The sequence below is a fragment of the Rhinoraja longicauda genome, chromosome 7 (genome assembly GCF_053455715.1).
Source record: "Rhinoraja longicauda isolate Sanriku21f chromosome 7, sRhiLon1.1, whole genome shotgun sequence".
NCBI classification, from domain to species: domain Eukaryota; kingdom Metazoa; phylum Chordata; class Chondrichthyes; order Rajiformes; family Arhynchobatidae; genus Rhinoraja; species Rhinoraja longicauda.
Genome location: NC_135959.1, coordinates 493,077 through 506,112, shown reverse-complemented (window position 1 = coordinate 506,112; position 13,036 = coordinate 493,077). Strand labels below are relative to the sequence as shown.

The 13,036-nt window shown below is 64.1% G+C and overlaps 1 protein-coding gene across 1 annotated transcript; it reads left to right on the top strand.

The window, feature by feature from the left end:
• Nucleotides 1–1,506: 1,506 nt before the first annotated feature.
• rrp8 (ribosomal RNA processing 8) lies at nucleotides 1,507–12,176 on the top strand. Its single transcript, XM_078402907.1, has 8 exons — nucleotides 1,507–1,618; nucleotides 4,466–4,572; nucleotides 6,240–6,407; nucleotides 7,095–7,336; nucleotides 8,619–8,748; nucleotides 9,197–9,303; nucleotides 9,564–9,660; nucleotides 11,805–12,176. Exons 2-8 carry the CDS (start codon nucleotides 4,474–4,476, stop codon nucleotides 11,913–11,915), a joined length of 954 nt encoding a protein of 317 aa, XP_078259033.1. The 5' UTR covers nucleotides 1,507–1,618; nucleotides 4,466–4,473; the 3' UTR covers nucleotides 11,916–12,176.
• Nucleotides 12,177–13,036: the final 860 nt, after the last annotated feature.

Below are 13,036 nucleotides of genomic sequence, written 5' to 3'. Positions count from 1 at the left end.
CATAGCGGTAGAGTTGCTGCCTCACAGCGCCGGAGACCCGGGTTCTATCCTGTCTACGGGTGCTGTCTGTACGGAGTTTGTACGTTCTCCCCCGTGACCTGCGTGGGGTTTTTCCGGGTGTTCCGGTTTCCTCCCACACTCCAAAATCGTGCAGGTTTGTAGGTTAATTGGCTTCGGTAAATTGCCCCTCGTGTGGGTAGGGACTGTGCTGGTGTGTGATGATCGCTGGTCGGTGCGGACTAGGAGGGCTGAGTGGCCTATTTCTGCGCCTGTATCTCTGAACTAAACCTCATCTCCTCATCACCCACACCCTCAGTCCCCTCCATCCCTCACCTCCCTCCTACAATCCACTCAAATCCCACACACCCTCCCAGTGTACACAACACGATCACACACACACACACAATGTACACAGCACAATCCCACATATGCACACCCACTGACCCCCACACACACTGACCCACACCCACTGACCCCCCACACACACTGACCCCACACCCACTGACCCCCCACACACCCACACCTACACTGACCCCCACACACACACACACTGACCCACACACACACACACACTGACCCCCACACACACACAGACCCACACACACACTGACACACACACACACCCGCGCCCCACAGCCGATGTGAGACCGGAATCCGGTCACCGAGCATCGGCGGGAGAGCCCGGACACCCCGGGGCCCGGACCCACCCGCCCCCCCCCGACCCCATCTGCCCCAGACTGACCCCGGCCCGGCCGCGGGCGAACCGCTACCCGGCGCCCCCCCCCCCCCCCCCGGGCCCTCCACCCCCACCCCCGGGCCCAGACCCCCCTCACCCCCCACCCGGCCCCTCCCCCCCCGGGCCCAGACCCCCTCACCCCCACCCGGCCCCTCCCCCCCCCGGGCCCAGACCCCCCTCACCCCCACCCGGCCCCTCCCCCCCCCGGGCCCAGACCCCCTCACCCCCACCCGGCCCCCTCCCCCCCCCCGGGCCCAGACCCCCTCACCCCCACCCGGCCCCTCCCCCCCCCGGGCCCAGACCCCCTCACCCCCCACCCGGCCCCTCCCCCCCCCCGGGCCCAGACCCCCTCACCCCCACCCGGCCCCTCCCCCCCCCCGGGCCCAGACCCCCTCACCCCCACCCGGCCCCTCCAGCCTCGGGTCTCCCTCCCCCCTCCTCAACCCATCCGCCCGGCCTCACCCCGCACCGCTCGGCGCCGACTCCGGACTCTGCGTCCACACCCTCCGACACCAACTCTCCCGGGCGGTGCGGCCTCCGGGGCTGCGGGGGGCGCTGTGGGTCTCCTGTGCGGTGCGGCCTCCGGGGGCTGCGGGGGGCGCTGTGGGTCTCCCGGGCAGTGCGGCCTCCGGGGCTGCGGGGGGCGCTGTGGGTCTCCCGTGCGGTGCGGCCTCCGGGGCTGCGGGGGGGCGCGCTGTGGGGCGCCCGTGCGGTGCGGCCTCCGGGGCTGCGGGGGGCGCTGTGGGGCGCCCGTGCGGTGCGGCCTCCGGGGCTGCGGGGGGCGCTGTGGGTCTCCCGTGCGGTGCGGCCTCCGGGGCTGCGGGGGGCGCTCGGGTGTCCGGTCGTCAGCGCGCTGTGACCCGCGCCGCTCCCGGACCCAGAGTGAGTGAAGGGGGGAAGGGGGAGAGTGATGGAGGGGAGTGAGAGATGGAGGGGAGTGGGTGATGGAGGGGAGGTGAGTGATGGAGGGGAGTGAGTGATGGAGGGGAGTGAGTGATGGAGGGGAGTGGGTGATGGAGGGGAGTGGGAGGGTGATGGAGGGGAGTGGGTGATGGAGGGGGAGTGGGAGGGTGATGGAGGGGAGTGGGTGATGGAGGGGAGTGGGTGATGGAGGGGGGAGTGAGTGATGGAGGGGGGGAGGGTGATGGAGGGGAGTGAGTGATGGAGGGGGGAGGGTGATGGAGGGGAGTGAGTGATGGAGGGGGGAGGGTGATGGAGGGGAGTGGGTGATGGAGGGGAGTGAGTGATGGAGGGGAGTGAGTGATGGAGGGGAGTGAGTGATGGAGGGGAGTGAGTGATGGAGGGGAGTGGGTGATGGAGGGGAGTGGGAGGGTGATGGAGGGGAGTGGGTGATGGAGGGGAGTGGGTGATGGAGGGGAGTGAGTGATGGAGGGGGGAGGGTGATGGAGGGGAGTGAGTGATGGAGGGGGGGAGGGTGATGGAGGGGAGTGAGTGATGGAGGGGGGAGGGTGATGGGGGAGTGGGTGATGGAGGGGGAGTGAGTGATGGAGGGGAGTGAGTGATGGAGGGGAGTGAGTGATGGAGGGGGGAGGGTGATGGAGGGGAGTGGGTGATGGAGGGGAGTGAGTGATGGAGGGGGGGAGGGTGATGGAGGGGAGTGAGTGATGGAGGGGAGTGGGTGATGGAGGGGAGTGAGTGATGGGAGGGGGGAGGGTGAAGGGGACGTGAGGGGGGGGAGGGGGGGGAGGGGGGAGAAAGGATCCTCAGAGAGACTGTGAATTTCCTCAGCTGTCTGAGGTGGTAAAGGCGCTGCCTTGCCTTGTTCACCAGTGCGGCAATGTGTGTTGTCCATGTCAGACCCTCTGTGATGTGGGACTCCAAGGAGAGAGGGAAGGGGGTGAAGGGGGAGTGAGGGAGGGAGGGAGGGGGAGAGGTGGAGTGAGTGAGGGACGGTGAGAGGGTGAGGGAGTTAACAAAGGGGGTGGGGGAGGGAGTGGAAAGGGGATGGGCGGGGGAAAAGAGTGAGTGAGAGAGGAGTGAGGGAAGGTGGTAGGGAGGGGAGTGAATGAATGGGGAGGGAGGGGAGTGTGGGGGGGAGTGAGGGTGTAGGGAGGGAGGGAGTGAATGGGGAGGGAGGGAGTGAAGAGGGAGGGGAGTGTGGGGAGAGTGAGGGAATGGGGAGGGAGGGCAGTGAATGGGGAGGGGGGGGGAGTGAGGGAATGGGGAGGGAGGGGAGTGAATGGGGAGGGAGGGGAGTGGGGAGAGAGGGAATGGGGAGGGAGGGGAGTGTGGAGGGGAGTAGGGAGGGAGGGCAGTGAATGGGGAGGGGGAGGGGAGAGTGGGGGGAGTGAGTGAGGGAGGGAAGTTGAGGGAACTCCTCAACTTCAGGTTTATTATTGTCCCGTGTACCGAGGTACAGTGAAAAGCTTTGTTCTTCACGCTATCCAAACAGATCAGACATACAATACAATACAATACAATATCCTTTATTGTCATTGTACAAGTACAACGAGACTTTGATTGTCGCTTCCATATCGATGCTATCAAATCAAATATATCAATAAATCACGGCGAACATGAAAACAACAAAGGGGGGGGGAAAGAAAAAAGAAAAAAGGGGGGAACGAGGTAAAGTGCAAAGAAAGGTTGATGCAGGGGTGAGTTGTGCCAGGTGACCCTGGGGGCAGAGACAGATCATGGGGGGCTCTCAGCAAGACCGATTCAGAGCAGCTGTAGCTCGAGGGATGAAGCTGTTCCTTAGTCTGGAGGTGCGGGGCATAGAAGGCTTTGTAACGTCTGCCAGATGGAAGTAGTTCAAACAGACGGTGGCATGGGTGTGTGGAGTCCTTGTAGATGCTGGTGGCTTTCCTGAGGCAGCGTGCGTTGTAGATGTCCTCCAGGGCTGGTAGCTGTGTCCCAATGATCCTCTGCGCCCTGAACAGCTTTCCTGTCCGCTGCCATGCAGCTGAAATACCACACGTAGATGCCCTATGTCAGTATGCTCTCTGTAGTGGAGTGGTACAAGGTCATCAGAAGCTGTTGCAGACCGACCATTCTTTTATTCACAAAATGCTGGAGTAACTCAGCAGATCAGGCAGCATCTCAGGAGAGAGGGAATGGGTGACGTTTTGGGTTGAGACCCTTCTTCAGACTGATGTCAGGGGGGCAGGACCTTTTTTTAATATACTTAGACGCAACCAAGTCAAACTCAAGTACATTATGTAGAGGAAAGGGGAAGATACAGAGCGCAGAATATAGTTCTCAGCATTGTAGCGCATCAGTTCCACAGACAAAGTCCAATGTCTGCAATGGGTCGAGGTGAATCGGACAGTGCCCTAGCTTATGGAAGGGCCGCTCAGAAGCCTGATCACAGAGGGGAAGAGAAGCTGATCCTGAGTCTGGTGGTGCGCGCTTTCAAGCTTCTGCACCTTCTGCCGGACGGGAGCCGGGAGAGGAGGGAATGACCGGGTGGGACACGGACAAGTGTTTGATTATGTCGGCAGCTTTCCCGAGGCAGCGTGAAGTGTAGATGGAGTTGATGGTGGGGAGTGTGGTGTGTGTGATGGACTGGGCTACATCCACAACTTTCTGTGATTTGTTGTGATCGTGGGGTGGAATGCAGGGGGGGGGGCATAGGACAGGGCCGAGGGGGGGGTCAGGAGCTCTGGCACGGTCCCATGAGGGTTGTCCCCGCACCAGGCGGCCTGGCAGTGACCTGTCCCCTGCGGACTGGCCTCGGCAATACTGACCGTCACCTTGCTGTGGCAGGTGTGGACATGTTCGAGGAGGGGGACTGGAACGATGACGTGGAGGCCAGGGCTCTGACGGACCGCATCTTCCACACGCACGGTTTGCACGCCCGCCGTGCCACGCCGGTGAGTGGGGGAGGGGGCATTGAGTGGGAGAGGAGCAGTGAGTGGGTGAGGGGGCGGTGAGTGGGGGAGGGGCGGTGAGGGGGGGGAGGGGCGGGTGAGTGGGGGAGGGGCACTGAGTGGGGCAGGGGAGGCGTTAGTGGGGGAGGGAATGGGCGGTGAGTGGGGTAGGGGTGAGTGGGGGGAGGGGCGGGGGAGTGAATGGGGGAGGGGCAGGGGTGAGTGGGGAGGGGCAGGGGAAGTGGGGGGAGGGGCGGGGTGAGTGGGGTAGGGGCGGGGTGAGTGGGGAGGGGCGGGGGTGAGTGGGGGAGGGGCGGGGTGAGTGGGGGGGAGGGGCGGGGGTGAGTGGGGGAGGGGCGGGGTGAGTGGGGTAGGGCGGGGGTGAGTGGGGGAGGGGCAGGGTGAGTGGGGAGGGGTGAGTGGGGGGGCGGGGTGAGCGGGGGAGGGGTGGGGATGAGTGGGGGGGGGGCGGGGGTGAGTGGGGTAGGGCGGGGTGAGTGGGGGAGGGGCGGGGTGAGTGGGGTAGGGCGGGGGTAAGTGGGGGAGGGGCGGGGTGAGTGGGGGAGGGGCGGAGGTGAGTGGGGGAGGGGGAGGGGTGGGGGTTGAGTGGGGGGAGGGGAGGAGTGGGGGTGGGGGCGGAGGTGAGTGGGGGGGGGAGGTGAGTGGGGAGAGGCGGGGTGAGTGGGGAGAGGGCGGGGTGAGTGGGGGAGAGGGGCGGTGAGTGGGGGAGGGGGCGGGGGGTGAGTGGGGGGGCGGGAGGTGAGTGGGGGAGAGGCGGGGTGAGTGGGGGTGAGTGGGGAAGAGGAGGGGCGGGGGTGAGTGGGGGAGGGGCGGGGGTGAGTAGGGGAGGGGTGGAGTGAGTGGGGGGAGGGGAGGGGCGGGGGTGAGTGGGGGAGGGGCGGGGGTGAGTGGGGTAGGGATGGGGTGCAGGGACAGGACGGGGTGGCGCCCTGGCTGTCTGCAGACCCGGCAGTACTGGACCTATCTCTGGCACTGCCTGCTGCCCTTGCTTTGCCAAGTCACATGTTGTACAAGACCGCGTACATTAAGACCATCCACAACCGGAGTCCTACAGCAGAAGGACAGGGAGGACAGGCCCTTCAGCCCAACATCCATGCTGATCAACACACCCCATCTCCACCGGCCCCACCTACCTGCAGGTGGCCCATATCCCTCTAAATCTGTCCAGACCATCTACCTGTCCAAATGATGTTAGATGTTGTTATTTAAACCACCATTGCTGGCAGCGTTCCCTGCACCCAACACCTTCCGTGGGAACAATTGCTTCTCACGTTCCTATTAAACCTTTCCCCTTTCACCTGAAACCAACGTCCCCAACTCCGGCTAAAAGATTCTGTTCACTCACGCTGGGTGGGGTGGGGGTGGGTGAGCTGGGCGCCGCTCCATGCCAGGGTGGGGTGGGGTGAGGGGGGGGGTGGGGTGAGGGGGGTGAGAGGGGGGGGGAGTGAGATGGGGTGAGAGGATGGGGTGGGGTGATGGTGGGGAGTGAGGAGGGTGGGGTGAGAGGAGGGGGGTGGGTGAGCTGGGCAGTGCCCTGTGCGCCATTGGGGGTGGGGGTGGTGTGAGGGAGGTGAGGAGAGGGTGGTTGTGGGGCGGTGATGCTATGTGGGGGTCCCGCTCCTCCACTGACCATTCCCTCTTGTTTCTAGAGCGCCCACAGCAAGAAGAAGAGGCAGAAGCTTCTGGAAACGTTGCGGGCCTTGACGGCAGCGGGGCGGCCTGGCGGGGAGCTGGGGCCTGAGGCCGGGGTCAAAGGGACCGGGGTCAGTGTGGTCAAAGGGGCCGGGGTCAGCAGGGCCGGGGTGAGGAAGCGGAAGGCGAGGGGAGGAGGGGAGGAGGGTCCCAGCACGACAGGGAGGGGGAGGGGGACGGGGGGAGGGGAGCTGCTCCAGCCACGGGGAGAGGGGAGCGGGGTAACCCCGGGGGCAGAGAAGCAGGGTGGGGGGCAAGTGGGGGTAAGGCAGGGGAAAAGGAGAGCGTTGGGGCAGGCAGGAGGAGAAGGACTGAGGGAACGGCTGGCGGGGGGGCCGGGGGGGAGGGGGATCGGGGGGAGAGGGGCCTGGGGGAGGGGGTTCGGTGGAGGGGGGTCGGGGGGAGAGGGGCCGGCGGAGGGAACTCTCAGCCGCAAGCAGTGGAGGAACCGCAAGAAGAACAAGCTGAGGAACAGGAACAAGTTCCGTCCGTCGGGGGGCAGTGGGGGGGAGGGGGGTCACAGGGACACAGTGGGGGGGCAGGGGAGCGGCGAGGGGGGGCCAGAGCCACTGACCCTGGACAGAGAGGTGAACGGGAGGACAGGGCGGGCAAGGGGGAGGAAAGCAATGGCGGGGAGCAAGGGGGGTAGGCGGAGAGTGGGGGAGACATTGGCCAACGGGGTCCCTGGGGAGGGAGTGGGGGATTGCAGTGCAGGGGTGGTGATGGGGCCGGGGGAGGAGGGTGCAGGGGAGGGGGAGGGGGGTGCAGGGGAGGGGCCGGGGGAGGGGGAAGGGGGTGCAGGGGAGGGGGAGGGGGGGATAGGCCTGTGCTCGGACCGATCGGCCGCCCTGCGTTGCCGCATGCAGCAGCGCCTGCAGTCGGCACGGTTCCGCTACATCAACGAGCAGCTGTACACGTCGAGCAGCGCGGCTGCAAGCTGCATGTTTGCGCGGGACAGCAACGCATTCCTGCTGTACCACCAGGGGTTCAACATGCAGCTGCAGAGCTGGCCCCACAACCCCGTGAACACCATCATCAGCTACATCAAGAACCGGTACGGGGGGGGAGGTAGGGGGGCAGAGGGGGGAGGGGGTGGGGGGGGGGCAGAGGGAGGGGGGTAGGGAGGAGGGTAGGGTGGGGAGGGGGGTTGAGGAGGGGGTAGAGTGGGGAGGCGGGGAGAGTGAGGGGGGCAGAGAAGGGAGGGGGGAGAGTAGGGAGGGGGGGCAGAGTTGGAAGGGGGGTAGAGTGGGGAGGGGACAAGGAGGAATGGCTTGGGGTGGGGGTAGAAATGGGGTGCAGGGGGAAGGGAGAGGGGAGCATAAGAGATAGGAGCAGAATTAGGCCATTCGGCCCATCATGTCTACTCTGCCATTCAATCACGGCTGATCTATCTCTCCCCCTAACCCCATTCTCCTGCCTTCTCCCCACAACCCCTGACACCCCGCACTGATCAAGAACGGGGATGGTGGGGGTGGTGGAGGTCTCGTGGGGGTGGGCAGGAAGGAGAGAGGGGGAAGGTGGGGGGAGACGGTGCAGGAATCCTTGCATGTCCTTGTGTTTATCCAACAGCCTCTTAAACACCACTGTCGTATCTGCCTCCACCTCCACCCCCACCCCCACCCCTGACAGTGCGTTCCGGACCCCACCCCCCTCTGTGTAAAACCCACACACTGCCCTTACACTTTGCCCCTCTCACCTAAAGCTGTGCCCTCTGGTCTGTGACACTCCCACCCTGGGGAAAGGTTCTGACTGTCTACCCTGTCTGCGCCTCCCGTAATTTTATAAACATCTATCAGGTCTCCCTGTAACCTCTAACGTTCCAGAGCAAACAACCCAAGTCTGTCCAACCTCTCCCTGCAATGAGGGGGGGACAGTGCGGGCATGGGGGGGAGAGGGGGCTGGGGTGGGGGTGAGGAGGGGAGGCTGTCGGTCTTTGGCTCCTGTGACCAGCAGCGGGGCGTTGAGCAGGGGAGAGCAGCTGCCCTCCGACCTCTGCCCTGTCCCTCGCTGACCTCTGCCCCGTCCCTCGCTGACCTCTGCCCCATCCCTCGCTGAACTCTGCCCCTGTCCTATGTTGACCTCTGCCCCTGTCCTATGTTGACCTCTGCACGGTCCCGTGCTGACCTCTGCCTCTGTCCTATGTTGACCTCTGCCCCTTCCCTCGCTGATCTCTGCCCCATCCCATGCTGACCTCTGCCCCTGTTCGCCGCTGCTCTCTGACCTCTGCCCCTGTCCCTCACTGACCGCTAACTTGTGACCTCTGCCCTTGTTCGCCGCTGCTCTCTGACCTCTGCCCCTGTCCCTCGCTGACTTCTGACCTCTGTCTTTGCCCCTAGGCCGCGCTCGGCGGTGGTGGCGGACTTTGGGTGCGGCGATTGTAAGATCGCGAGCAGCGTGGCCAACACCGTGCACTCCTTCGACCTGGCCGCCCTCAACCACCGGGTCACTGTCTGTGACATGGCAAAGGTCAGCACCGCCGGGAGACCAGGACCACACTCTGTACTCACACCCCTCCCCCTCCTCACCCCACCCCCACCCCACCCCAGGTCTGCCTCCCCCCCCCTTCCCTTCACCCCCCCCCCCCCCGGCTCTGACCTTCCCCTTCCCCAACTCCCCCCCCCCCCCCCCCCCCCCCCCCCCGGCTCTGACCTTCCCCTTCCCCAACTCCCCCCCCCCAACTCCCTTCCTCCTCTCCAACCCTTCATCTCCAAAAAACACCCCACTTCCCTAACGCCTGTGACTGACCACCACTGACCGATAGTGTGACTGACCGGTGATGTGACTGACCACCACTGATCGGTGGTGGGACTGACCAGTGCTGGGACAGACCGGTGATGTGACTGACCACCAGTGATCGGTGGTGGGACTGACCATTGCTGACCGGTGGTGTGGCGGTCTCTCTCTGTCCCCACAGGTCCCTCTCGCTGATGAGTCGGTCGACATCGCCGTCTTCTGCCTGTCGCTGATGGGCACCAACCTGGCCGACTTTCTGATGGAAGCCAATCGCGTGCTCAGAGTGGGGTGAGTGAGTGACCTTCCTCATGGGGGGGGAACGGACCTGCCCACCCCCACCCTGCCCACCCCCACCCTGCCCCCCCCATCCTGCCCCCTCATCCCGAACCTGACCCCCCCCACCAACCCCAACCCCCCCCCCACCACCACCACCTTCACCTCCGTGCCTGACACCTGCACCCCATCACCTCCGAGCCTGACCCCCCCCATCCGCGCCTGACCCCCTCCTCCTGCACCTGCTGTCTAATGTCTCTGACCCCTGACCCCAGTGGCGTGCTGAAGATCGCGGAGGTGGCGAGCCGCTTCCAGGACGTCCGGAGTTTCATCGGCGCCGTGGGCTCCCTCGGCTTCAAATTGCTGTCCAAGGTAGACACACGCTCCCTGCCTGTGGGATAGGGGAGGTAGAGGGGTGAAGGGCATGGTGAGGGAAGGGGGGATGTGGGAGAGAACGGAGGGAATAGAAGGGGTGGGAGAGATGAGCTCCACGGCAGACACAAGCTCCCTGCCTGTGGGATAGGGGCAGATAGAGGGGTGAAGGACAGGGTGAGGGAAGGTCTCGGGCGAGGTGTCTGTGGAAAGGCCGGTCACGGTGGTTTAGGGGGAGACGACCTGACCCGGGGGAGGGGGGGGGGGAGGGAGACAGAAAGCTGGGGGTATCGAGGTACAGTCCGAAAGGTGGAAGAGAACTGAGGGAATAGAGGGGGTGGGGGAGATCGAAGGTAGACACAAAATGCTGGAGTAACTCAGCGGGTCAGGCAGCATCTGTGGAGAACATGGATAGGTGACGTTTCGGATCAAGACTCTTCTTCAGACGGATGTCAGGGGAGGGGGTGGGACTGAGATAGGATGTAGTCGGAGACAGACTGGTGGGTGAACTGGGAAAGGGGAGGGATGGAGAGAGAGGGAATGCAAGGGCTACTTGAAGTTAGAGAAGTCAATGTTCATACCGCTGGGCTGCAAGTTGCCCAAGTGAAATATGAGGTGCTGTTCCTCTAATTTGCGCTGGGCCTCACTCTGACAATGGAGGAGGCCCAGGACAGAAAGGTCAGACTGGGAATGGGAGTTGAAGTGCTGAGCCACCGGGAGATCAGGTTAGTTAAGGCGGACTGAGCGAAGGTGTTGAGCGAAACGATCACCGAGCCTGCGCTTGGTTTCACCGATGTAGAGAAGTTGACACCTGGAACAGCGGATACAATAGATGAGGTTGGAGGAGGTGCAGGTGAACCTCTGCCTCACCTGGAAAGACTGATTGGGTCCTTGGATGGAGTTGAGGGGGGAGTCAAAGGGACAGGTGTTGCATCTCGTGCGGTTGCAGGGGAAAGTGCCCGGGGATGGGGTGGTTTGAGTAGGAAGGGACGAGTGGACCAGGGAGTTACGGAGGGAACGGTCTCTGCGGAACGCAGAGAGGGGAGGGGATGGGAAGATATGGCCAGTGGTGGGGTCCCGTTGGAGGTGACGGAAATGTTGGTGGATGATATGTTGGATCCGCTGGCTGGTGGGGTGGAAGGTGAGAACGAGGGGGATCCTGTCCTTGTTACGAATGGGGGGAGGGGGAGCAAGAGCGGAGCTGCGGGATGTAGAAGAGACCCTAGTGAGAGCCTCATCTACAATGGAAGCGGGGAAACCTCGTTTCCTGAAGAATGAGGACATCTGTGATGATATCGTATGGAACACCTCACCCTGGTGCAGACATCGAAGGGTTGGGTCAAAGGGGGTGGGGGTGTGAGGTACAGTCCCAGGGGTGGGTGAGATTGGGGTGACGGGTAGTGGGGGTGACGGGTAGTGGGGGTGACGGGTAGTGGGGGTGACGGGTAGTGGGGGTGGGGGGATCAAGCGGGTTGGGATGTTGGGGGGGGGGGGTGGGGGTTGAGATACAGTCAGGGTGGGGGAGAGAGATTAAGGGGTGGGAGGGGAAGTCGAGGCATGGGGAGGTGGGGAGTCAGTCCCAGGCTAAGAGGGATCGAGAGGGTGGGGGGGGGATAGAGGGGGGTGACTGGGGAAGCGGGCGGGGGCAGGTGGCCATGGGTGGAAGGGGGGGTTGCCCTGTGTTTGCCATGTCTAGTCTTTAGGGTGTTGCGGTGCCCAGTGGCTGTGCCAGGGTGCGGTGTTGCACGGTCAGATGTCCAGTCTGGTGGTCAGGGCGCAGTGTTATGTGGTCAGATGTCCAGCCTGGAGGTCAGGGCATGGTGTAACGTGGTCAGTTGTACAGCCTGGTGGCTATGCCAGGGCGCGGTGTGGGGTGTTACATGGTCAATTGCCCAGCCTGGTGGTCAGGGTGCGGTGTGGGGGAGTGGTCAGATGTCCAGCCTTGTGGCTGTGCCAGGGTGCGGTGTTGCACGTCAGTTGTCCAGCCTGGTGGTCAGGGCGCAGTGTGGGGTGTTATGTGGCCAGTTGTCCAGCCTGGTGGTCAGGGCGCAGTGTTACGTGGTCAGTTGTCCAGCCTAGTGGCTGTGCCAGGGCGGGGTGTGGGCTGTTACGTGGTCAGTTGTCCAGCCCTCTCTCTCCCACAGGACACGGGCAGTCGCTACTTCTACCTGTTTGACTTTGGGAAGACTCGGCGGCCGCGGGAGGGGAAGCTGACGGCGCTGGAGCTGAAGCCGTGCCTGTACAAGAGGCGCTGACCACAGACGCCATTGCCATGACCCACCCCTGACCCCCACCCAGTGCGGCGCTGGCACCGACCCCTGACCCTGCCCAGAGTGGCCAGAGGGTGGGCGGGCGGGCGGTGGCAGCAGCCACGGCAGGCGGTGATGTACCGGCCCGGCCCGGCCCGGTGGGCAGGAGGTGGTGGCGAGGCCGTGTGCGGTGGTCTCCCCGCGGTCAGTCCCTGTGTTCCTCGCCTGCGGCCACGCTGGATGTTTTGTACTTTATTAAATATAACATGACCAGAGGAGAGTGTCCGTGCTGCACCGGCCCGGCCGGCTGGGGGGGGGGGGTGGCCGGGGGTGGGGTGCTGGTGGGGGAGGAGCCAGGGGGGGGGGTGCTGGTGGGGGAGGAGCCAGGGTGGGGGGTGCTGGTGGGGGAGGAGCCAGGGTGGGGGGTGCTGGTGGGGGAGGAGCCAGGGTGGGGGTGCTGGTGGGGGAGGAGCCAGGGTGGGGGGTGCTGGTGGGGGAGGAGCCAGGGTGGGGGGTGCTGGTGGGGGAGGAGCCAGGGTGGGGGGTGCTGGTGGGGGAGGAGCCAGGGTGGGGGGTGCTGGTGGGGGAGGAGCCAGGGTAGGGGGTGCTGGTGGGGGAGGAGCCAGGGTGGGGGGTGCTGGTGGGGGAGGAGCCAGGGTGGAGGGTGCTATTGAGGGGGGTGGGGAGGGGGGTTCTATTGAGGGGGGGCTGGGTAGGGGGTGCTTTTGAGCAAAGATAGAGCAGAGCACGATAGACCATTCGACCCTAAGAACCGCAGTGTGTCACGGCGCCATTCTAGTAGACAGAAACTTGCAGAAACATTTAAAAAGAAAAATAACAACAATCTGTGAGTTGGTAGATGAGATATATTCTGCATGTTAATGGTATCATCACACACACTGTTCCCCCACAACACTGGTTACACTGCGAGAGGCAGAGTGAACGGCGGGGTTTGCTTACTAAAATGGCTACACATCGGTGCCAGCGATTTCAACGGAGTGGTCCATCTTGTTCCTCTTTGCTTTTGAGGGAGGGGCCGGGGAGGGGGGTGCTATTGAGGTGGGGGGGGGTGAAGGGGGAGAGACGAGGGGGGGGTGCTTTTGAGGAGGGCAGTTGCCGGGGTGGGG

Coding starts and splice junctions, on each gene's coding strand:
- rrp8 (XM_078402907.1), top strand. CDS start 4,474: ATGTTCGAGGAGGGGGACTGGAACGATGACGTGGAGGCCAGGGCTCTG. Junction 8,749..9,196: donor CTGTCTGTGACATGGCAAAG/GTCAGCACCGCC, acceptor CTGTCCCCACAG/GTCCCTCTCGCTGATGAGTC. Junction 9,661..11,804: donor GCTTCAAATTGCTGTCCAAG/GTAGACACACGC, acceptor TCTCTCCCACAG/GACACGGGCAGTCGCTACTT.